The sequence below is a fragment of the Perca fluviatilis genome, chromosome 12 (assembly GCF_010015445.1).
Source record: "Perca fluviatilis chromosome 12, GENO_Pfluv_1.0, whole genome shotgun sequence".
Lineage (NCBI taxonomy): Eukaryota > Metazoa > Chordata > Actinopteri > Perciformes > Percidae > Perca > Perca fluviatilis.
The window spans coordinates 11,857,663-11,883,075 of NC_053123.1; the positions used below are offsets into that span (position 1 = coordinate 11,857,663).

Genomic DNA, 25,413 nt, shown 5'->3' on the forward strand with positions numbered 1-25,413 from the left:
CTATTAAATGTGATGACAGTTCACCCATATATGGTGCTACATGATGCATTTAAATGGCCATAACTCGGAGGTCATGAGTCTGACAAACGTTTTTGTGTTTGCGCAATCCATCCTCATATAAAAGTTCTGCAGTCCAGCTTTAATATAACAGGTCATGGGCAAAATTCATGCAGATCCTGATGCAGATTTTAAAAAATCAAAACTTTTGATTACTATTAAAATAGCTAATTTAGAGCAGAGAACGGCCTTGACAGAAGTGTGTGCTCTCTTAGCACTTAATTGGTTATATTTGTATTTTGAATATGGTAGGCTATATATTAGGCTAATTAACTGTGCTTTCTAAGGGGATAGTTAGATTTACATTTAAAAATGCATTTATTTAACACTGGGAATACGCTGAACTAAAAAGACTGTAACTTTGAAAGCTATGGACTTGATTTGTATAACTGAATGCTGAAACCTCATATCAACTTCAGATGAACTGTGGGATGTATTTTTGCACAGAGGTAGAACTGTGGATTTTGTCCCCCATCACATGAATTGAAAACGCATGAGGACGGGATCGCTTAAAGTGCAGTATGAACAGAAGGAATTATTACAGCAAGTAAATCCTGTTGCAATGTTCATATGGGCCCTGGATATTATTTTAAGACAAAAATGGTGAACCTATCCTTTAACTAACTGAAAGCTAAAGTAAACGTTTTTTTATGTTTTGTTTGGAAGCTAGTGTCTCCCACATTCCTCATGAGCCTATGAATGCACCAGTTTAGGTGTCTTTGTAGCTGCCTGAAGAAAAACTAAATGTCACTAGCACTAGCAGCGGCGCCGCTTCTGCCCTTCAATGCTGGAGTTTTTGCTCACATGCTAGCTAATTGTCAGCGCGTCTTATATACTGTCTATGGTCAGAGCCCGTACACGTTTTCAATGCAGCTTTAAGATCATTTACGTCTGTTGTCTGTTGTTGGTTGTTTTTAAACGCAGTCGTTGTAATTTCGGTAATGGAGTGTCGTGTGCTGTCCATTCAGAGTCATGTTGTCAGGGGATACGTTGGGAACAAGTCGGCAACATTCCCGCTGCAGGTAAGAACTGGATCATCTTAACGTTACATACACACAGACGTCTCAGCTGAGGCAACACAGCGGAGAAAACAGCATAAAACGGAAAGAAAAAATATATAGGGAATGGATTTCGTATTACAGCGTGACTTCCTGATTTGTGAAAGGAGTCATGCGTATATTGTAATGTTGTATGAGGAACATTTCATGTCCTGCAGAAACATCATAGGCCGATTTCCAATGTTTAGACTTTACCACAGTCTAGCTTAAAGGTAATGGCTGTAAAAAATATATATATATATACTGAAATATCCCTAAACTCAGTGAAAAACCTGAAATAAATATGAACCACTTTTCAAATCCGAAATTTGAGTGATTTTAGAGCCCCCGTAGCAAGCAGTGCAAACCAATTGTCAAAGTTGGAGCTTTGTTTAGCTGTATGTGTTTTTTTTTTTTCTTGGTGTGTTTAATTTAATGACCCAGAGGACAGAGTTGTTGTTTTTTAAAGGTTTGCAATCATGCTAGTGCGTGTTGTTGTCGACTCAACTTCCAAATACCATTTTACATTATAACTGGCATATTTTAAAAAACACTTTGAAGTCTTTAAGATGTTTTAATTTGATTTCTAGACAAACATGTCTGACACTTACAAAAGCTAGTTAGTAAATCCATTATAGTGACCATGTTTGTGCAATTATGTCAGTGTTTCTTGGATGGAACTGATTGAACTGAAACTTTTGCACTGTATAACCTAACACAAGTTAAACAGTATCCATTGTATGGTCCTTATCGCAAACAAGTTTCCTGCAAAAGCATTGCAGGATATTATTTTCAGACAGTCCACAGAAATGGCCACTTATTTTTTTTTATTGCAGTAGAAAGCATTCCGATACTTAAGCATTATATAACATAATGCGATTTATATAATATGTTCTAAATATGCCAAAACTCCTCGTGATATGAAGGACCTCAGTCCTTTCAATGATAACAAAAGACAGTGGGACACATCAATGAATCCCCGTGCTGTTCCCACAGTACAGTGACATTCAGAAGCTCCTTTAGACCTCATTGTTCTTTGTTTTAACAGCTGCTTCATTTCGCTTTTCTCAGGTGCTGGGCTTTGAAGTGGACTCTATCAACTCGGTGCAGTTCTCCAATCACACAGGTTGGCTGAGTGCTTTTAAATTGCCCTGTGTGAAAACAAAACAAAAAAAACTGATATGTATTCAGTTTCACAAAGCATATTAAGTCATTTTCCACTTTCTTAACAACTTGACCCTTTCATACTTTTATTCAAATATGAAGCTATGTGTTTTTATTATCACTGTTGTAGTACAATATTTGGGAATGCTTTAAGTCATTAGTCAAAAACTATTAAGTTGTGATCCATGTGGGGCCCTATCTTGCACCCGGCGCAGCTCAGCGCAAAGCCCGACGCAGTTGTCAATTTCCCGTCCAGCGCCCGCGTCGTTTAAATAGCTAATGCAACCTGCGCCCATGGTTTTACAGGGAGGTGTGTTCAGGTGAATTCTTGGCGTATTGTAATCTCGAGGCAGCGGAAAGTGATCGCGCCATTGACCAACAAAAACCTGGTCTAAAGTCAATAGCGCAGCATTTCATTGTTATTTTAACAGCAAATTAGTCAAATGCGCCTAGGATTTATGCACAGCGCGCACACACTATGCTTGTTACACACACAGGGAAGCGCAGCAGCACACAAACATGCAAAAGATTACAAATAAAAATAGTATGGCGCAAATCCGCCATCATAATAGCAATGCGCCAAGGTACAAACGCTCCTGGCTTTTTAAGGGAATGGGAGATGACACTGATTGTTTTATTTCATGTAACAACCAAAACACACCTATGAATTAATGAAGACACTAAGTACAACCCTTTTGAACCATGCGCCAGGCGCACGGACCCTTTTTTTCCGCCGTTAAACCAGTATAAGTGGATTTGGACACGCCCTAAACCTACAGTCTAGGCCCTAAACGCAGCCAGGCGCTTCACGCTGTGCGCTTAAATCGTTAAAATAGGGCCTGTGGCGTCATATAGTATCTGAGAGGATCTTTGTGTAGACTGCTGTCAGTGGTTTTGATTGCATCTTGTGCTCTACCAGCACACACAAGCGCACACAAAAGACCTCCAGCCCATAACCACAATACATGTTTCAAAACATTCAAAAACTGACTTTGTAAATGATTTATTGGGTACGTATTTGTTAAGGAAACACACAACATGTTTGAGTAAGAAACATTGAACACTGTTTTAAAAGGTTAGTTCGGATTCACCAAAAATAACTGGTCTTGCATAGCCAGACCTATCTCCACAGCACTGTGTCAGCACTAGAGAAAGGTCTTGAATCACCCATTATCATTCTGCTAAATGGAAAAAATGCTCTGGCTTGTTTGTATCGTTCTTTAAATTAATCACAATCGTCTTGGGCCGGTGCTCTTGTAAGGTAGATAGCAGAGATAGAAGAACGGGAGGAGAAATGGCAGGCTTATAACCACAGTCTTCATCCGGTGAGTCAGACTACACAATAACACAAACAAGCTAACCGATCGAGGCAGCCATAGGCAAGCAACTCTCGTGTTCTGCGAGGTCAAATAGCTGTTTTGTCAAAGGAGTCTGGTGGCTTTGAAGAGAACATAGATCAATAAACTGGCTTCAGTTCCCCATCTGAAAGGTCCATCTGATAGCAAGGTAAAGTGGTGAAAATATTCTAAATATAGCGTACACTTAAACTGATAGTAACTTTTTAAGGTTGTCCCTTTTTTTAGGTGGCTAAAAATATATTTTTTGCTGCTGCCCCCCTCCACAGCAGTACATAGCTTAGCTTCTGTTTTGGTATTCCTGCCTGCTTCTCCAAACTGGCGGTGTGCCGACGGCCATACGCTGTAGGTAATACACGGACTATGGAAAAGTACCTCATACGACCCCACTTTAGTACCCAAACTATCCTTTTGAGAGACACTCCCACACCGCCACACAACCCTGCGCTAATCGCCTGATTTGGTGTGAATACATCCTTTGATGACGATTGCACATTGGATTTTCCACCCTACATTTCCCAAGATTCTTTTCAATCAGTTGCTCTAAATACACTTTTATTAGGTGATCTGACTGAGAAGCAAGTACAATGGACTGTAAGCAGAAAATAAAGTCAGCAAGCCGGCTCAGTAATGTCACATGTCATATTACACAACAATATCTGAAGTTTGCTGTAAGGCTGTAACAGCAACACCTCTTAGTAAATTGAAATGAGCAAGGGTGTGTTTTATTGCTCGTCAATTCAATGTTTAATTTGAAAGAGGAAAAATACGATACAGTATATGCTTCACTATAGTCATTTTGTGCAATGGGGCAGTTAAACTGATTATCCATTATGGAAAAACTTAATGTCTTAAATTGAAACTTGTTGGCTGAAACACCTGCAGAGAGGACAGGATTATAATCTGGGGTTCATGTGCCAAAGTATTTGAAGAATGTGCTTCCACCACAGGGGCAGGAGACATTTGCACCACTTGAATTAATATAAACATCTGCTCTTCTATGAGAAGAGACTGGTCAGCATGAAGAAAATGACACAGTTTGTGTAGACTCAAATCCGACTTCTAGTTTACACTAGTAGGTGTAAACAACTTTAATATTCAGAAATGCTCACTTTTATTAGAGGCATTAATTCACACATTTGTTCCCCTCCAACGAGTTTTCTGTTAAGTCCTCCCTGCAGGAGGTGCTCTCGCTGGCTTAGGGTCAGGTTTGTGCTCCCCGTGAACAGTATGAATATACCAAATGTGTGTTTGTGTGTGTCCAATCATTTGCAGTCAGAACAGCTTTTTAAGGTTTATTCCAGGTCAGTGGTGAAAGAGGGACAAAGAAAGGGGGAGGCTGGCAGCTAGGATACAGGCATCCCATTCAGTCAGTGTGGAGGCCCCTGTTTGGCCCTGGGCACCCCAGAGGAGAGGGACCTCAGCAGAGGGAGTGGGGGGATGGGAAGACAGAGCAAAGAGGAGAAAAACACTCTGTTACTAGTTACACTAATTGTTTCAATTGATTCACAGCACAGTTTATACAACTTTACGATGTTTTTTCTTAAAGTAGTGTAAATTTTGTTTCATGGTTTCCCACGGTCTTAAAACATCTTGATTTTTATTTTCCAAATTCAAAGTCAATGTCTTATTATGTAATTTTGAACCTCCGTTCTCCCTCTTGAATCCTAGGCTATAACCATTGGAAAGGGCAAGTGCTGACAGCAGAGGAGCTAAATGAGCTATATGAGGGCATTAAGCTCAATAAGGTGAACCACTATGACTACATCCTCACAGGTGAGTCCCTGTAGAGCACATGTGTCAAACTCAAGGCCCGCGGGCCAAATCCGTCCCCTTGCAGATTTTAATCCGGCCCGGGTATCAATTTAGGTTGGCAATACATTTTGGCCCACCTAGTTTTTTTTTTGTAGCTTTTACAATGTTTTGTTGCTTTTTCTGAAGTTTTTGGCACTTTTGCTGACGCTTTTGGCTCGTTTTCCGCAGTCTTTTCCCTCGCTTTTTTCAACCTTTTTCTTTGATGGATAAGTTACTTTATTGCTGACTTTTTGGGGTCTTTATGTTGACCAAACTGTAAGTGAGAAGGTTATATGAGACATGCAATAATACAGTCAAAGATCCTTGACTTTTTTGATGAAATAAAAGCACGTGAATAAACTAAATATCTGGCCCTTGATGTGATTCTTATTTTCCAGTGTGGATCCCGAGCAGCTACATTGTACAACAGTTTTGTTTTGCTCTTAGTAGAAGAGATACTAAATTCTCCTCCAACAGCAGCCTCAGCAGGACAGACATTCAATGCAGCCACACTATACTGCTGCATTTTGAATGAAGGGGCACGTTTTCCCCCCCAAAGTTATCGATGTACAGACACCAGTGCACCTGCATTTCTTTGACTTACTCACTTTTTCAAATTAGTTTCAGTGGGCTACCATAGATGGATTAATATAATTTGATCAGTATTTGGAGTACTTTGAGAGGGAACAGCAAAGTAAAACAGACTTATAGAAGGTCATTTTCTCTTTATCACACTTTGTACCCCCAAGGGTACAGCAGAGACACATCCTTCCTGGAGATGGTGGTCGACATTATTAAGGAGCTGAAAGAGGCCAATCCCAGCCTGGTGTATGGTGAGTGTACATTGTTACATTTCAAATTTAAATAACCACTATTGGTTAGTTGACTCGATCTGTTGATGGACAGAAATATTATGATAATCGATCAATCTATTTTAATAATCGATCAATCGTTTCAAGCTAAAGTGCTAAATATTTCATATTTCCATTTTTTCAGTTGTGAGAATTTGCTGCTTTTCTTTGTATCAAGTGATGTAAACTACATATCTGTGCATTTTCAAATGTTGGTCAGACCAAATGAATACATTGACATCCCCTTGGACTTTTTTTCTCATTCATTTCTGACATTTTACAGTTGATCTGTTAATCGATAAAATAATCAGCGTCTTATTCTATAATGAAAGTAATCATTAGTTACAGGCCTAACAGAGTGTAAATTTTGTTCTTAACGTAAGTCCAAAGGTTAATTTTGAGTCTCCCCTACAGTTTGTGATCCAGTTATGGGAGACCACGGTGCTATGGTAAGGATCTGACAGTGAATTCCCATTTTTCTTCTTCCAAACTCTACAGTTGATGAAGGTTTACTGTAGTATGTACTCGTTTTGTATTTGTCCTGCACCCCATTCAAAATGTTAACTTTCAAAAAGTTAACTTTCAAAGAACTATATACATTTTGATTTATATAATATTTTGTCTTTACAACTAATTGTGGCAAAGGAATCTTATTTCTTCCATTCATATTGTTATTATCTTTTTTTTACTTTGGAAAATCCATAATTTTGAAAAAAGTAGGTCTCCCTAGTGCAAGGAAAACCAGGTTAAAAAAACATGGAAACAATAGCTTGTTATTGCTGTCTGTTTCAGTACGTTCCAGAGTACCTGCTGCCCGTCTACAGGGACAAAGTAGTGCCTTTGGCTGACATCCTCACCCCCAACCAGTTTGAGGCAGAGTAAGTGCACTTCCAATGATCATAAACAATGTTAATAGTACACAGTGCAACATCGTTTGAAAAACATCCATAAAAGCTAGCTGTGAAAATGAATTGGGGGATAATAACTAATTTGGCATTATTGGCTAATAGGAAATATTAGAGAAGTCATTGATCATTACTTGATACAAGTAAATACTTATTGGTACATCTGTGACTACTGGCTTTTTTACACAGGCTATTAACTGGGAGGAAAATCACCACAGAGGAAGATGCTGTCGAGGTGAGCATCAAACGTATTTCTCACTTTGCTGTATCTAGTTTGGTTTGTGACTCCAAAAAGTACAAAGCTTAATGAAAAGGGACCCCCTCCTACTTTCCAGGTGATGGACTTGCTTCATAAAATGGGTCCAGAGACTGTGGTCCTCACTAGTTCAGACCTGCCCTCAAAACGTGGGGACCAGTTCCTGGTGGCCCTCGGGAGCCAAAAAATAGGTGGAGTACCAGACCAACTTTCTCCAACTTACTGCTGTTTATTAGACATTTAGGATTTTACTCTTTATTTGGGTTTTTAATTTTTGATGGACTTTCTGGAGAACTTTTGCCCCTGGCAGTTTTTAATATCACCATCCTGTGTGTCCTCACTGTAGTGAAACCAGATGGGACCAACACCAGTCAGAAAATCTGCATAGACATCCCCAAAGTAGATGCTGTATTTGTGGGGACAGGAGACCTGTTTGCTGCCTTGTTGCTAGCCTGGACTCACCATCACCCCAAAGACCTGAAGGTCGGTAGCACACTTGACTTTTCAATCAAAAAGATGATGAAATATGGTCTAATTATGTTGCTACAGTGTTTAATAAATTAATCCCAACTGTTGTTGCCTTGTCTTTCTTCTGTTTTTCACAGGCTGCCTGTGAAAAGACTGTTTCAGTCATGCACCATGTCATTAAGAGGACCATTACTCATGCCCATGGTAGGGATTGTGTGTGTTTATTGACTTCTGTTTTTCATGTTGTCTCTACTTTATCTTGAAGTCATTTACTGAACATAAAGGAACACTGTTTGCTTCCTTCTGCTGTTAGTCAATTGTAATTTGTCAACCAGTAGTGTGCCTTATGTAGAGACCACTCGCATTATCTTAAAAAAACAATTGTCGAGACAAATATCTCAGTTGATTACATTACTCTACATACCATAGTTTGCGATCTCACAGATTTGGGTTTGGCATTGTTAGGTATTGAGTAAAAGTAAATACATGTAGAAGGAGGCACACAAGTAATGTCATAACTATTGCTCCTATAACTACATGTACAAAGCCACAAGAGGATTAATAGCCTTAGCATTCTGAGACAAGAATGACCCTTTTATTGCTAGGTTGACCAGTAAGCCAAAGTCCAAAAACCTGGTGTTCTCTTATAACTACTTTTTCTCTTTCAGAGCTGGCTGGACCTGGGAAAAGGCCCAGTCCTGCACAACTGGAGCTGAGGATGGTTCAGAGCAAAGCCGACATTGAGAATCCTGCCATTGTAGTGGAAGCTAAGGTTTTACAAAAGTCTTCACACTGAAGACCGTAACATTATCGTGAACAATCACATCGTGCTGGTACAAATCGGCTTCAAATGTGGGCGGTCCGCCAGACACATGTAGGGTTTTCACATCAAAGACTGTCACTTGTTTCTGCCTTACTAAGGGAGTGCAACTATGTTCTCATGAGCGGGGTCAGCAGGATTTGTTGTATGTACATTCTGCTCACAAACTGGAATCACTGCCATATTCGTCTGTACTATGGCCTGTATAGACATCATCTGCCATTCAAAAGAAAAAAAAAGGACATTAGCCAATTAGGTTTAGGTTTAAAAATAGTGTAAGTGTACTTGAATCCTCCTTAACATGGTAAAAATTATTTCTGGCTATAAAACAACTCATCTCAATTATGCTGAATAGACGCAAGCATGACCGTGCCTCTACTTGTTTTGGCTATGATCGTAAATAATGACTAGTCACATGTACTTAAAGTGTGTTGCTCATAAGGCATTATAAACACATCAATATACAGATTTTAATGTAATGAAAAATGAATGATTAAGGCCACAACTAACACATATTACAAAAGCAAAGGGGTTAGAAGGTTATGGTGAAAATATATATATAATATTTCTTAACAATGATGCCAGATTCACAGAGCATTTTATAGCATTGTGAGTTTTCTGAAATGACCGTAATAAAAATGTATGAATGCATGCAGTGTGCTTATAATGCATTTCAATGTTTTATCATGCACTTTAAGTTAAGTGTAATCACCTTATACATCTAGATTGGATGCATTATACGTGCTGAAATGTGTATTGTGACTCCCACAAAATGTTAAACATCTTATGCAATTAGTATGTAGTCTATACAGTTCCTTTACCCCAATTTGTTTCACTTCAGTTGTAACTTAATGATAATCATGAGAATAGTTGATGTCTAAAATTGTTCTTTTAATGAATTTTCTGAAAAAACTTTTTAATTATACGTTGATGTCTTGAACTAGCAGATGTATAACATGTTAGATCCATGTCTTAAGCATCTCAAATTGAGGTATTTGCACAGATAATCTTTATATATTTACTAATGATCATTGTTTTCATTTTTGACTGTTGTCATATCTCAACAAAAGAGTCGGTATGAGAGACTACGCTGTGTAATAGCCTTAAAGGGGTAAAGAAGAAAAACATTGGTTGTCAATGTTTTTCTCAACCAATGTAATAGTTGATCCTCACACATAATGTTAGAAAGTCAAGTGCCAAACCTTGAGCTGCTGCTCTTACAGAGCAATATAACAATATAAATAATAAATGATTCATATTTTACTGAAACTGTTTTAATTTATTTTTTGTATTGCTAGATTGTGTTTTTCATCTTTATTTTACCAGGAATTTTCCCATTGAGACTCATAGTCTCTTTTACAAGGGAGTAAAGACAGCAGCATAAAAAGTTTCAACATAAAAACAAACAAACGACCGACTTTACAAACAAACAACGATTTCAAGATATTTTTACTGATATTTTATTTCTTTATGTCTATTAACTCTTGGTAAAAGAGCAAACTAAATCCACTGTTCTACAAAGTGTAGTACTGACCTGATGTTAAGTGAAACATTATTCACTCAAATACTTTTTTAATACATTTTAACCTTCATATATACAAATATACTGTAGATTATTACTTAATTTGACCTAAGACAAAGTAAAAAAAATTCCAATAAACTACTTAAGAATGATTGAGGCATTTGATTTTCATGTATTGCATATCAGAATAGATGCTTTTAATTTGAAAGCAGAAGGGAAATAAGAAGGAAAACAAGTCCACTTCCAAGTGCTTGCTATTGTGTGATTAGGGCCAGGTGACTGCTCTGTTTTGCCAACACTAATCCACAGTTGAATAGCCAGCATTAACCTAAATAACCAGACAGGCCGACATGTCTGCCCAACTGCAACCTGAACACAGTAAGCAAGAATACAGGTAGAAGTGAAGTACACCTTATTTCTGGGCACCTAACCCTAAAACCTATAACAAACTAGGTTATGTTGTAAAAGAGAAGGGACATAGTGTAGTTATAGTGACTGATTCATGTGTGAGACATTAGAGTCCAGTGAGATAAAATACCATATGTTAACAGACATAAGCTACCAGATTTGTCACACAAAAGGCCTCAGGGCTTATGTGTCCAAGTTCCTGATCCCTCAGCATGTCTCACCTCCAATTTATACTGCAGCTATGCAAAAACACCAGCAGAGGGCTTAAGAGGTCTAAAGTTGATCAAACATGCATACTTATTTAGGGAATTCAATGACTTTATTGACGTGTTAGTGGCTGTGTAAGGTTGAGATTTGGGAGGAAAATGGCTGGTAAAAAGTGTATGCCTTGTGCACCATTACACATGTAAGTGTAAATTGGATTTTTCAGACATTGGGTGTTTAATGAAAAGTGCAATTAAATAAAGGCAAAATGTTTTAGAATGATTTAATCTGTAGCGCAACAAAAGTAAGCTATTGTTAAATTTAGGCTATCATGTTTCAGATAATGCAAAGTTACTTGGATGGATAATATGCAATTTATTTTCTACACGTTTTGGATACCGGGGATTTAATTTCTCTTTTTGAGACAAAGGGGTACTTACAAATTTAAATATGAAATAATCTCTCAATAGTTCAAGTTTTATGAAACGTATTCTAGCCATAGACTGTATAAGTAATACGACAAAATACATAGCCAATTTAGTAGCCTAAATATAACGTTACTTGTACTATTTGTTGTTAAGTGATGTACGCATACTAACCTGTAACGTTACTTGACATTGTAGTAACGTTATATGGTTCGGAACGTTTGTAAATGCAGAGTCCCGTTGTTTAAAAAGATTGTGTATTTTAATTATTTCTGAGAATAAATAAGGGGCCGGACCGGATGTAGGGCATGCCACCTTCAGATGGGCTTTTAGGAAATGTGGGGCTTTAACAGACAAACAATAGCTCTCTTGCAAATCGCATTACCACAAGTCATTTTTATTGCGTTTTAGGAAACAGACGAAGTAGAAGGGCTCTCTAACCCAATTATTTAACACCCCTGAAGGCAAGGAGGCAGCGTAAAGTACAACAAAATCTACCGACTCTCAAGTGATTCATTTTCAGGTAAGCCCAGAGTAACCTAACGTCACTGACTCTGGCTGCTAACGTTAGCTGGCTAACTAGCATAGCGTAACGTTAAGCGACACAGGTCAGTTGACTTATTTTCAGATAAAGTATGTGGAGAATTTGGCACTTATTAGCAATTGAACCATTCAACTAGCCGAATCCATCCTCTTCCCCAAATATAATTATTACGCTAGCTACACCGATTTTGTGAACTTAGCATGCTAGCGGGCAACGTTACCGTTAGCAGCCCACTCTGTCCTTGTGCTGCTTGGCTGAGTTGCACATTAATGTCAGGGTAGGCTTCTGTCAGCTAGCGTTAACTTATTTGCTGTCTCTGATAGCAATAGCAGGGCTGATTGGATCATTTTATTTTGTCATGCAAAGATGTGGTTCATTTTATTTTGTCATGTAAAGATGGAATAAAACAGGTTGTGGTCTGTGTTTGCAACTTTGAGTTCACCGCGCAGCTAGCTTAACTTGCGTCCCCGACAGCAGTCATGACATGTGTGTCAAACCGATAAGCCCAGTCACTGTTGGACAGAATGGGCATGCTGGCTGGCTACGGTGTTATTTAGCTTTTTAAGATAACCATGCCGCACTAATGCATATAACGTTACTCCAATCGTGCATTTTTATTCGGGGGCCATAGAACTGAAAAACAGTTACGACGTTAATCCGTGTAATGTTAACATAACGTTACACGCTTCCTATACTCAGTGTGGCATGACAGAGTAGATTGCAATAGTCACGGAGTTTATTTAAAAAGACGCAACTAACTACACTGCAAGCCGTCTGTGCATCGCTGTACGTCGTGTGAAGCAGCTGGCTCCGAGTTGACCAAATATGTCGTACCACACATCAGACGTAAGGTAACTGGAGTTCATTCAAGCGACTCTTTCAGCCGTTGCTAAATTGAAGCTTGAACCTTAATTTGAACCAAGAGAGCTAGCAGTACGTGTGGAACAGGCAAATCATGTTACCGTGATCATCCCTGGCAGTTCTTGCTATAGCTGTGGTTTAAATGATGTTTTGATGTTTACTAGTGATCATAATAATGCTCTGACTGAGTATTATGTTCTCATAATACTGTCCATGTTAAGTTGGACAACAGCCTTATATGGCTAGTCCATTGATGCGGTTACACATTGCAATAATGATTATTTAATGGTAATAAGTATGTTGAATCATTGGTTTCACACGGATATTGGAGAGCGTCTTGATAGGTGTGCCTGTGTGCAACATAATTTACGGTAGATGTGTAGTCTACTTTAGTGCTGGGCTATGCTAGTGATTAATGACTATTGTTATACATTATTAGTTAATATGTAAGGTCTGTATATCCTTTTCAGTAATCTGAGAAATGGCCATGACAAATAACCACTCATGTCAATTGTCAAATTTCAGTTTGACTGTTAAAAAGTGTTTAGATAATTTTTTTATTTATTTTTTTAGAAGCGGGCTGGCTGGTTAGTTGACTAACGCTAGCATGCTATTCCACCAAGCTTCCATGCTACATAAATAAACCGGACAGAGATGTCCCTCATCTGGTGATAGAAACCCTCCTGTCCCCGTTCTGTTGGCTCAGAGCTCCACAGTCTCAAATTAGTTTAGCACCAAATGTGTGTGAGAGAATGTGTAAATATGATTTAATAGGTGTGGCAACAATCACTTCAGGGTGTCGCGTCAGTACACTATTTCAATGTTCAGGTGAGAGTGTGGGAGAAAGGAGATGCAGAGTCCAGGGCTGCGGTTTAGATGGTTTATGTAAACAAATAGGCTTGTGTTTCTGTGTGTGGTTCTGTAACAACAAAGCACAGCAATACAGACTGTTTAGAAAGGATAATTACAGACCAATAGCAAAGGCAAACCTAAGCTAAACATAGCCATCTACAAATAGCATGCATAGAGTGATATTAATGACTAACAATAATAACTAGGATGCAATGAGCTACCAATTAAAGATTAGCAAACAGAAAGGCATTTGTGTAACCTATATAAATGACCGTCATAAGAATTATAACAAGCATTTAAGGCGAGACACTACAGGTGAATAGGGTAAAATTTTAAAATAATAGATATCACCATGAAACTTCCTCAGTTGATTACTTACATAAGTATATAAAAGAAATGTATTACAAGTTTTTGAAATGTGTATGTTTAATTATGCAAATTAGGCATTATCTCATTAAATATGCGCGATTTTGCATATATTTTCGGTAGATAGATCTGAACGTATGATAAAGCCAGGTGCAAAATTATTTTTTCATTTTGTTTACACACAAGATGAAAACTAAATTACAGAGGGATTTCAGGATATCTGCTTTCATTACCTAGGAAATCCAAATATACTGTCCATGGCCTTAAAAAATCGATTTTCGCCACATTTTCTTGCTTAAAATGTCACATAAATCAGGCCAGGAATGATTTATTAACAAATCCCTCTGTAAATATCTTCAGAATCCTACTAAGTGTATAACTGGAAAGTTTGGTGTACATAGGTGCTACATAGGGTGAGATGTTTATACTGAAAAATGACAAAAAACTCATTTTGAGAAAACGGCATTTAAAGATTTAAATAGGGGAATTTAATACATTTCTATTGGAAAAATTGCTCAAAAACAGAATAAATGCTCAGGCCCTTAGTAATAACAATATAGAATATTTCAAGCCCATGAAAATTGATTACTTAATAAAATGGCAGGCATATAAGGCCTACAAGTGCAGTAACTCATTGAATTAACATTGGCGTATCATGCACAAAGTTGCCGACAAAACCCACGCTAGACAGTTGTATGGACACAGAACAAGACCAACAGTAGATGTCACAGCTTTCTAAAGTCTAATTGTCCATTCCAGCACCATATGTAGGCTAGTTTAGCTATGCTTAGACTCTTGAGCCTATGTTTTACACTGGCAGTTGTGACAGTCCCAGCTTTCGAGATCCTGAGCATATTAGTTTCTCTCATTGAATTGACCATCACAACTGTGCTGTGAAGCCACAACATCTCCATAACAGAAAGCATGGCAGAGGCACCTTCATTGAAGATGGAGATGGCCATATTGCTGCTGCCTCAAGCTTACTTTCCCCACAAAATAGTCCCCTCAGTCAGCTGATGGTGAAGCTAACTAACCAGGCTCCCATCAGCACTGGTTCATAACAACAGAACCAAACTAATTATGAATCATTCAAAAGACCAATATTTAGAACATTGGAGAAAGCAAACAAAGTAGACTAAATTGTTATTTGACCACCAACTAGGTCAGACCGACAGGTCAGTGAGAGAGACAGGCTCAGTGACCACCAGCTGGGTCAAACAGAGATACTCTTCCTCCTCCACTGGGAAAAACTATCTTCACTAAGAGAATTACACCTTGGAAAAATAGCCAAAAAAATAAAACTTCCCAAAGTTAACACCAGAAAAGAAGCTGGTAGTTCTCCTAGGAGAAGAGAAGCTGGTAGTTCTCCTAGGAGAGGGGACAGCAGCTCTACTGACAGCTAAATATGGATCTGCCTGCCACGGCCTGAGGGACTCACAACCACTTTAGGATCCCAAAATTACAGATTTGTTTAGTAGCCTATTATATAGTAATTATATTATACAACCATTTTAACTGTTGTGTAATGTAATTGTTTTGTAATATAGTGTGTTGTATCGCGATCAGTACAGTGTAGTTACTATATATGTGACACATATGACATGTAGGCTATATGACTTTCTGTAAACTGCTTTGAGAGAGAGAGTGTCTGATTACCTCCGCTGTCCGAAAACTCCTGTTTTCTGAACGACAGTTGACACATCGACGTACTATGTGAAGGCATTTCATCATCTGCTGTCTTAGTGTGTAATCCCCTGGGTCTTCTTACTAATAACAACTGTTTTCGTCTTCTCTGAGGTGATTTTCGACCATTTTCGACGCATTTCTTTCGACATTCTGAACTACCGCGGAAATGTCAGAGCGCGTCACGTGACGATTCTGAACGAATCACGTTGTCAGAAATTGGCATCAGCCAATGAGATTGCGCATTTTGAGTTAAATCCCCCCTTTTACTTTCACGATTGGTTGCTGATTAAAATGAAATGACCATATTTGGATCCGACAGCATTGTAGAGGAGAGAGAGAGCTTTCCAACGGTATATGAGATGACAGGGTGCAGACAGCGATCGCGGAGCAGCGTGATGATTTAGAACGCCAACTTTTGTTGAATTTAGGAGAAATCTACCGACGCTAACAGACAAAGTGTAGTAAAATAAAGACCTAAATGTGTATTTTTTACTTTTTTTCACCACAAGTCTGAAAGAATGCATGTTATTGAACACAAATAGCCAAAAATCTCAAAATTGACCAGTGAAAAAAAACCGATGTTTTTGCCTGCCGTGTCAGTGCACAGCATAGAAACAATAGCTCTTAGAATGTAAAAAACAGTTCAGACTATTACAGGCTAGCGGCTAGCTCTGAATCCCATTGTTAACTAAGAGGTAAAACTGTGAGGTAGAGCACAGAGACAAATTGTGGCGCAGGTATACGTTGTTGCTTCTGGTTTTATTTGAGGCTTGAAAAATCAGTATCATCGGTATAAAATCAGTATTTACCTGTACAGGGGATGGCGGAGAGACATCGCCTCTGTAACATGCTCTGCTGCTTGTTCAGTTAACAGGGATAACAATGCCGATAAAGCAGTTGCAACTGTGGTTACTTTCCAAAACGTTACGCAGAGGACGCTCGCTGCAACGTAATATAATGACGAGCCGAGAGCGGCCACTCTGAGACACGCTGTAGAGGCTCCAGTAAAGATAGAAAGACAACGACCTAAAACTAAATGTAGCGAAGTAAGTAAGCCAAAAAAGTAAGTAAAAAAAATACCCTAACATTAGGTTATTCACACTTGTGCTCCTAAATACATTTTACAGTTTGCACACATCTATTTTTAGTCGTAAATGCGAGTGAAGGGCCCTGAAGAGGTTACTTTGTTGCTATACTACTAATACGTTGTACTTTCATTTATGTGAATACCCAATTCTGGTTATAAGCAAAGTCAGTTTATTTTAAAGTGCTCATATTATGCTTTTTGGCTTTTTCCACTTCCATTATTGTGATATATCTTTTTTTGTGCATGTAATAGGTTTACAAAGTGAAAAAGTCCAAAGTCCACCACAAAGGGACTTACCATCTCCAACAGAAAACACAGTTCACAAACTGCTCCAAACAGCTCTATTGTAGTCCAGCCTTTACTTCTGTTACACGTTCTTTACACGTTATAATGCATGGCACGCCCTCATACTCTGCAACTGACTAGCTAGCAGTTCTTACCTAGTTACTGCGCATGTGCGACTCCTAACAAAGATTGAACAGAAGTGAGATATCTCACTCTGTACCTAAAACCGAGAGCTCAACACAGAGGGTGAAAAGAGGAGCTTCAGCAATGTGTAGTACAACAAAAAATTGTGTTTTTTGAAAATTAAACCACATAAACCTATTCTGATATAACCTCTAAATACAACTATGAACCTGAAAATGATAATATATAATATAGAGAATATAATATAATAGGAGCACTTTAATAGTCCCTTAGTCCACAGCATTTTTAATGTCTTTGTTGGGGTTATAATGCACGGGGACAGGACTGTACATGCGTGTCTAACTAATTACAGTGTCTTACAACAGTTTTGGCCACATAATGCAGAAATGACATAGTATGTAATAAGACATGTATGTGTTGCAATGGTGGCCAAATTAAACCATCTATCTAAAAACTTATTAGGTTGTATTTCTAAATCATCCGTCACTTCCAGTGACATGATTGTTTGTAGTAACCTATTGGACTCATTTAACAGCTAATCAAGTCTTTCCCTATAGCCTTTGAGACATACCTATGTAGATAAGCCTTTTTTTCTGAGCAGTGCCATTCTTTGACAGTAATCCCACACAAGCAGTGCATCATTTTATTATCCTTGTAATCATTTTTGTGACTGGTTAACTACAAATTAACTTTGGATGTTCATACTCAAGCAGTCAATTTCATCCATTAACTCCCCCTCTTCCTTTTGCCATTAGTCCCAGTATTTTTGCTGACTACAGCAGACGTACCTTTTATCCTTAATGCTTAACCTGCAGATAAAAAGTTGGGTCCTGTCATCATTTCTTACTATGGCTAGGCCTACATCCAACCGTGTTTTAAGTGATGCAAGATTATTCTAAGTTGGCCTGCTCTTTACCTTATTTGTTATAAACTGTCCTTTCTGAGATAACCTGCTGTTGAGGCTTTGTATGTAACGTTTGAGCAGTTTTCAAGATTTCCTCAATAGCAAATGTTGTTGTTAAAGAATCATTCGAAACAACTCTGCAACTGCATAAACTACAATAACTTTGACTTTTGACCAAGTATATCACCCAAAGGCAAATGTCTAGAATAGCCTAGAAGGATCAATGAATTGCTGGTTTTGGTCTTTTCATGGGATTTGTTGATGAATGATAAAAATATCCCTTAAAGTCATTATTGTAATGAAAATGAATGACATGATATCTGTGTGACTAAGTATGCAGTGCACTGAGTGACCATATCCTGCTGAGCTCAGTCTGACACTGTTGTGCATGTTAGTTGTGTTATTGCCATACATGACTTTGCCATGATGATGAAGTTAAATTTCTCCTGGTGTATTATCCATCCTTCATGGTAGTTTTTTGCTTTTTGGCCATTGTGTTCATGTTCATAATCAAAGGAATTGAATGCACTTTCAGTGTTTTTTTTTGTTTGTTTTTTTTTTTTACCTGCCAAGAGTAACACAAAGAATAGCCTAACTTTTTGGCTGTAGTGGTAGTAAGTGGTGTGGCTTTAAAACCTCACACTAGGCCTAACAAACAACTAGCCTTCAGTATAGGCTAACTGAAGTTGCTATTGAGTGTTCAGCAGTACAGTGGTGCTATGTGCAGTATTGAGAGCACTGCATGCTTTGAAACATGAATGACCTTCATTGTCAAGCTATCACATTGTATTTTGATCTCTATTTATATTTGGCTTTATCGCCCAGTGGCAAGGCCTCCGGACTGTACTCTAACCTTTGACCTATTTGCTTCAGTAAATGCTGGTGTTTATTTCTGGATCTTGCTGACAGCTTGTCTGAACCACATTTGACATTAGCTCTGTGTGGGAACCCAAAAGCTTTTTGTTGGCTTGCCTACTAGCCCTATTTGCCATCTCAGTGTGTTTTTGGTACCCAAGGTACTGTCAAGAAGAGAGAGTGAGGATGTAGGATAAACATCACTAAACACATGAAAACCCACATGAAAAGTGTAGTGTTACTAACAGGTGGCCAATGACAAGGTAAGGCAACAAATTCTACATTAGTGATTGGTTCCTTTAAAGGTGCTGTAGGTAGGATTGTCTTAGCCCAAAAATTTGAACATCGACGGTCTCCTAAGCCCCTCCCCACACAAGGGAGAATGAATAGGCTCGTTCGAGATGAGCCAGATCTGCGCAGAATCGTTCACCGGCGATCGGCGCCCAATGCATGCCGGTTAGATTTGTGTCCGACTTGATCCCGACTTGCTCTGACGTCATGCACACGTGGGCAACGATAATCTCACGAGACCAAGGCGGCCGCAGTTCTGAGACGCAGGCAACGCAGTTGCTTTTCTCCAACTGCAAGAGCCAGGCGGACGCAGGCGGACCCAGTGCATGCTGGGAAACGCCGGCCTCTCAGGTGATCGAACAGCTGATTGGTTCAGAATCGACTCAACATGATGACGTTTTATATAAACTTTTTTTTTTATTGATTTTCAATCGGGGGGGATTTTAACTGTGATTTGTCTGATTTTAAAAGCTTATTCTGTACAGAACACATGTTGTGTGGCTGATAGTTATGTGGCTGATATAGAAGTCAGAGAAATCTGTTCAGATTACGGATCATCTACAGTGTGTTAATTAAAATCAGCAACAGATCGCATGTAGAGAATTTTGACAGCTACTCTGTCATAATAAAAACAACTGGAGACTGTGTAGGAGCTGATATATGGGTCTGATAACATTTTATTAAATCGGAATCGGACCACAGTGTTTCTGTCACTTCCTGTTCAGCCTGAAGGCTGCTGGAATCAGCTGGAAAACTGTCCGACTTGAGAGCGGACTTTTGTCCCCGCCCCCGGCTGCTGCCGCCTGCTCTCGTCTACTTTACAGGCGAGGCGCAGTTCATCTCGAACGAGCCTAATGTGTGTGCATGAGCAGTGATTGGCACGCAGTTAGACACCCCTCCTGGCCCTGATTGGTGCATCTGAACAGGGAGTGGTGGATTTTTGCAAATCGCACTAGAGGCTTTAGGTGGTGCCAGAGGAGCTGGATTGTTTTTTTTTTTTTTTTTTTAATGACCTGCTTCATGTAGTTCTACTGGAACATAGGGTCAGTTTCAGCAAATATGACAGAAAGTTAGTTTTATAAGGCTTACCTACTGCACCTTTAAGCATAACAGATGCACTTCTGCTCACTCCACCCTGGTTGGTGAGAGCCCTTCTTGTTAATGAAATGTGACATATCCAGGGTGCCCATAGCCTGCTAATCAGCTCTAATCTGATCCATGGGATTAGAGGATGGGAATGCATGTAAGACAGTGCTTTCAGTACATGCCTTCCCGAAGGGAGACATTTTTGCGTTTTCCTAGCATTGCACTTGATCTCAATGATCCATTCTTAATGTTAATGTTTCTGGTGATATGAACATTTTGGCTCCTCAGTAAACTCTTGCGCTGATTAGTCAGCTCCTCCAACAGGATCTGGGATCTGGCTGTGTTCTTGCTGTCATCATAATCCCCTTCTTTCCTTCTGTGGGATTGTCATGGCGATGAAGCAGGGCAGCCTGTGACTATCCACTGCTCTCTGCAGGACTTTTCTTTATGTTTTTTTTATTCTGGCTTTGATTTGGTGAGATACCAGGAGCCAAAATGCTGAACCAGAGTGCTGTGATGATCTTCACTGGGATTTGTGGGGCATTGGTGGTCATGGCAATGGCCTACTATGTCTACTGGTAAGTTAAATGCGAGAGGGGTATTGTGGTTGGGCTAGGACCGGCCCTACCAGATGTATTAGAACTTGTGAAAGAGATATGAATCAGCATAGCTCTTCAGGGCTCAATCGTTCAGTTGTAGGTGGAGTGCAGACCTTTTGTAAGCCAAATTTGTTTTTTGGGAATTAAATTGACTTTACAAAGGTTCAGTGTCTGCCAGGATGTGGCTGAAGTTTGCCTGTATTTAGCTGGTGTCTTTTTCATATACATTTTTAACAGTCTTTCTCGTATCGGCGATCCTAGCAAGCAGTGGTTATTTTTATCGGCATAGAAGCTGTATTTAGGTGATGTATAGGTGAAGCAGCTGTCCAGCCTTAAGCAGCTTTAACCCATTCAGCATCTCTTATCTTTGTGGGGTTACAGGTGGACTCGCACCCACAGGGAGATGCAACTCTACTGTGGACCATGTGTTTTCATGGTCAAACCTAGAGCTGGGCAATATATCGATAATATATCGATATCGTGATATGAGACTAGATATCGTCTTAGATTTTGGATATCGTAATATGACACAAGTGTAGTCTTTTCCTGGTTTTAAAGGCTGCATTACCGTAAAGTGATGTCATTTTCTGAACTTACCAGACTGTTGTAACTGTGCTATTATTTGCCTTTAGCCCACTTAGTCATTATAGCCACATTACTGATGACTATTTATCAAAAATCTCATTGGGTAAATATTTTGTGAAAGCACCAATAGTCAACACTACAATAACGTTGCGGTATCGATATCGAGGTATTTGGTCAAAAATATCGTGATATTTGATTTTCTCCATATCTGAGGCCTAGTCATACCCAATGTTTGTTACTCTGATAGTCATGTTATATGAGGTAATTGAAACCTCAATGCAAGACAAATATGCTCTTAACAAGAGCGCACCTGAAGTTTGGTTAATTTACCACACTACAGGGAAAAGTAGATTCTTTTGATTGGTGCAATGATGTGACGAAGTTGTTGTTGTTGTTGTTGTTGTTTTAAGGTCAATGGTGGTAATATTCTGGTTGAGAGAGTCAAGTGTGAACAGATGGGGTTTTTACTGTCTACTCTTAATACCAAATTACTACTAACCTGGATAGCTGAAATTCATCAGTATATTGATTTGTCATGCGCCTGTGGTTAATTTGGTTCATGCTTTTTCTTATCTGTAGATAGTCAAACAAAGTAAGAGTGTGCGTCCTGCTCATACAGCCAGTTACAAAAGCCGTAACACGGAGCATCTTTCCTGCTGGGCGGCTGAACACTGTGTCACGCTGGACGGCAGTAGAGGAGGTTGTACCAGCGTTCTTGTTCAAAAGAAATTTACGCAACTTTACTGACAGTCAGTACCGAAGCTGAGAGTGTCGGAGCAGCCAACAAACCCAAGTCGCGCTGCCTTGCACTTCTCGCCTTTGCACTTCTTACTTTGCACTGCTTACTGTTTCGGTTACCCTTCTCTACTTCCATCAGTTAGGCTAGTTTTGTGGTTTTTGAGATTAGCCTTGGTCTTTTTGAGATTAGCCTTGGTTTGTAAAGTGTGTAGCCTGCCATTTGTTGCCAAGTGGCCAACAAAATGCGAGTCGACTTGGGGCCTGATGACTCCAATCATTGATTTTTAGGGGCAGCCCTAGAATGTATAAATCTCATAGTTTTACCAGCAGATCGTTAAAATAAAACCGAAAAGATGAGTATATAATTTAATTCTGAACATTTTTTATTAATTTGGTTGGACTAACATTCCCTTGGCCGTTTAACCCTAATTCTAAAAGAAAACATGTTCAGTGCTGCTGGTTAGTTGCATTTTTTTTTTTTTTTTTAAGTGAAATTATTTTTGGAGGCGGCATAAATGCACATAAAGCCAGGTTCAGACCAAAGATTTGCGACGAGTTGAAACTTGCAACTACACAACAGGTCACATGCTTATTTCACAGAAAAAACATTTCTTTAAAACTTTTAGACATTTCATATTCATTCATAATTCACAACCCACTTTATACAGTTTATGAAACCTGTAAATTAATTACATACAGTTCAATTTGATTGCTGTTACTAAATATGATTCAATAACAATCTTTTTTTATAATTTTTTTTATTATATCTTTCCTTGTACTGTAACTGACACTGAAACCTGCTGAAATGACACAGGGTCCAGCGTATGTCGGGCCAGTAAATACAAATGGCCAATTGCCCGATTGGGCCAGTACCCGGAAAATTAATCAAATAATTTTCCAGACATTGCTTCACGAGCAACTGTATTATGTCTACTCTATTCTCGGAGACTTCGCTCTGCTCTACCTGTGTTTTCCCTCTACTTAGAGTCCCGGGAATGTGAATAGAGCGCACCATGCAGAGACAGACACAGGCATGTATATATCACTTCATAGATGAACTGGCAGTCAATATGAAACGCAGAAGAGCATTTATTGCATCTTAGAGAGAAACCTACGAGAATGATGACTGGTACTACTATGAGATGCTACGTACAGTAGTGTAGCAGCTTTAGGGAATAGCTCAGTGCGTAAAGTCAGTGTGTTTGGTTGAGTGAAATAGAGAGATGTGGCTGCGCTGACAGCAAATGGGTGTTGGCCGTTGGACCAGAGGGGAGAACCTGCAGTCTATGGCGTAGGGCCTTACCCAGACTCTTATGCTCGCATCTCTTGTAGTACCTAGACGAAACAAAAACAAAATGTATTGCTTTGCACAAAGTCGTCCAGTCCAAAAAGAGCGCCAATGTGTAGTTGCGGAACCCATAAGCAGAATCAAAACTTAAATTTCTTAATGATTCCTTTGGAGTCCGAATTGATGGACTTCTGGTTCTTGATGCCCAACCCTAGTAAGATGGACTTTGCTGTAGGCACTGTGAATCAAGGCCTCCATTTCAGCTTGAGTGATAATGTGTGATTGTTCCCGGATTGCATGTACAGAGACAGAAAGAAGAGAATGTGAAGAGAAAATGAGAACAAAGGTCATGGTTTGGAAATCTGACTGAGGTCTCACACAGAGTTACTGCTTGTTGCCACAGCAGAAGTTGGTCGGGGAACTTCTCTATTGGCTGCTTGTGGCCAAACAACACAGATTGTAAGTTGAATGTTTTCACTTTTTGTAGCAAGTTTCAAGTTGATTTTTATAGTTTAGCCCTAAAAATACCATACCATTATTTGTTCATTCAAATCTGGTTAATATTTTTAGATAAAATTCCTAAATTTAACAAATTAATTAATTGTGATAATTGGCATTAGTAACTGTTTACAGCTGTTTTTGCTGTCACCCAAAATTAATCCAACGACAGCTAAACAGTAGCCTACAGTATCAAATAACGTTACAAGTGTGTTTACCTTGTCTGCAGTGCTGGATAACCCCACCCCAAACATGCATGTTTCATGTCATGTGTGACAATGTGATTTAATTACTAACCTTTACAAATAATCGTATTTGATTATTTGTTAGAAACATAATTCTATAAATTACACAATTTTGAAGTTGTTCTAAAGATTCCCGTTCTGATTCTCCAATGAATCTCACAACCTGGTCACATTGACCCGTTTTCAGTTTTTGTTTTATATCAGAAAATATGGGATGTAGAAATAAGCGCTGAATGTAGAAGAAAAATTTAATAATTTAACACGCAAAAACAAACTGTGAAAAAAAGTTTTTTTTTCAAGGTTGACGGGAAGACAACACAAGGGTTAAGCATATACAGTGGATTATAAATGCAGTCACTTTTATCAATAAGCAGTGTTATTATAAACAAATACAGATGAATAGGTTGAGTAACTTTCTAGGTACTGATTGAGATACTTTTTTCACACTACCCATTCTAGATTTTCATTTTTATTATCCATAATACATGTACCTACTTCTGTTCAGCATCAAGCTGACTGAAACAATTTACCTGTTGTTGTTCTTTGTATTTACTACACACTGTCCTCTTGTTTCTTCAGTGTTCTAACCTTTCCAAAATATGTTACAGGAACCACGAGTGAAATAGTGTAACTTTACCCCTCCAAGTCTCTCTGTCATTAGGAACAAAGGTCATATCTGTGACATAATGCAGATACAACTTTGGATGTTTGGACTGATAATCGGATCCATCAGGCGATATATGACACACATGCACACGTGACAATATTTCAACACTTGTCCTAAACACAGATTTAGAAATGTGTTTGTTTGTTTGCCTAAGACAATGAGCTGAAGTTGTGTGGATGTGCATGCAGTAGAGTTGGGTCGATTTCTGGTTTCACCTGTCCGTTGTTCCGGGCTAAACCAGTTTGGTTGGGTGCAAACCGGTTGAACCGTTACTTTTCGCTATGACACCGTATGGCAAATTAAAAAGAATACACAGTAATAAACCAATGCAGTAGTGTTTTGTTAAACCACTTAAAAAAACAAAAATTAAAAAAAAAAAATTTTTTCCCCCTTTTTTTAAAAAAAACCACCCCCAAAACACACAAAAAAAACCCCCAAAAAAAAACACCACCGCCCCCCCCCCCCTAAAAAAACACCAAACCCCCCGGTCTACAATGCAGTATGTATTAATGGTTGAATTAAAAATCAATGTAGTCATAGTTGTGAAACTTTAATTGTCATGGTTG

At 38.8% G+C, this 25,413-nt stretch overlaps 2 protein-coding genes across 5 annotated transcripts in view; both read left to right on the forward strand.

Annotated features, from left to right (window-relative positions):
- The first annotated feature begins 789 nt into the window (after positions 1 to 789).
- Positions 790 to 9,976, forward strand: LOC120570467 (pyridoxal kinase-like). The gene is made up of 11 exons (XM_039818841.1): positions 790 to 1,079; positions 2,166 to 2,220; positions 5,285 to 5,389; positions 6,157 to 6,240; positions 6,673 to 6,707; positions 7,051 to 7,136; positions 7,353 to 7,398; positions 7,499 to 7,610; positions 7,766 to 7,902; positions 8,025 to 8,091; positions 8,556 to 9,976. Exons 1-11 carry the CDS (start codon positions 999 to 1,001, stop codon positions 8,681 to 8,683), a joined length of 936 nt encoding a protein of 311 aa, XP_039674775.1. The 5' UTR covers positions 790 to 998; the 3' UTR covers positions 8,684 to 9,976.
- Positions 9,977 to 11,574: 1,598 nt separating this feature from the next.
- agpat3 (1-acylglycerol-3-phosphate O-acyltransferase 3) overlaps positions 11,575 to 25,413 on the forward strand; it is a 29,938-nt gene continuing 16,099 nt past the window's right edge. Inside the window, exon 1 of one of the 4 annotated variants that reach the window (XM_039818837.1) lies at positions 11,575 to 11,789. The gene's annotated coding sequence lies outside the window, so the exon portion shown is untranslated. Of the gene's footprint in view, positions 11,790 to 12,486; positions 12,662 to 20,387; positions 20,806 to 23,742; positions 23,897 to 25,413 lie in introns of those variants that run through there. The other 3 variants (XM_039818840.1, XM_039818838.1, XM_039818839.1) reach the window with 3 other exon arrangements.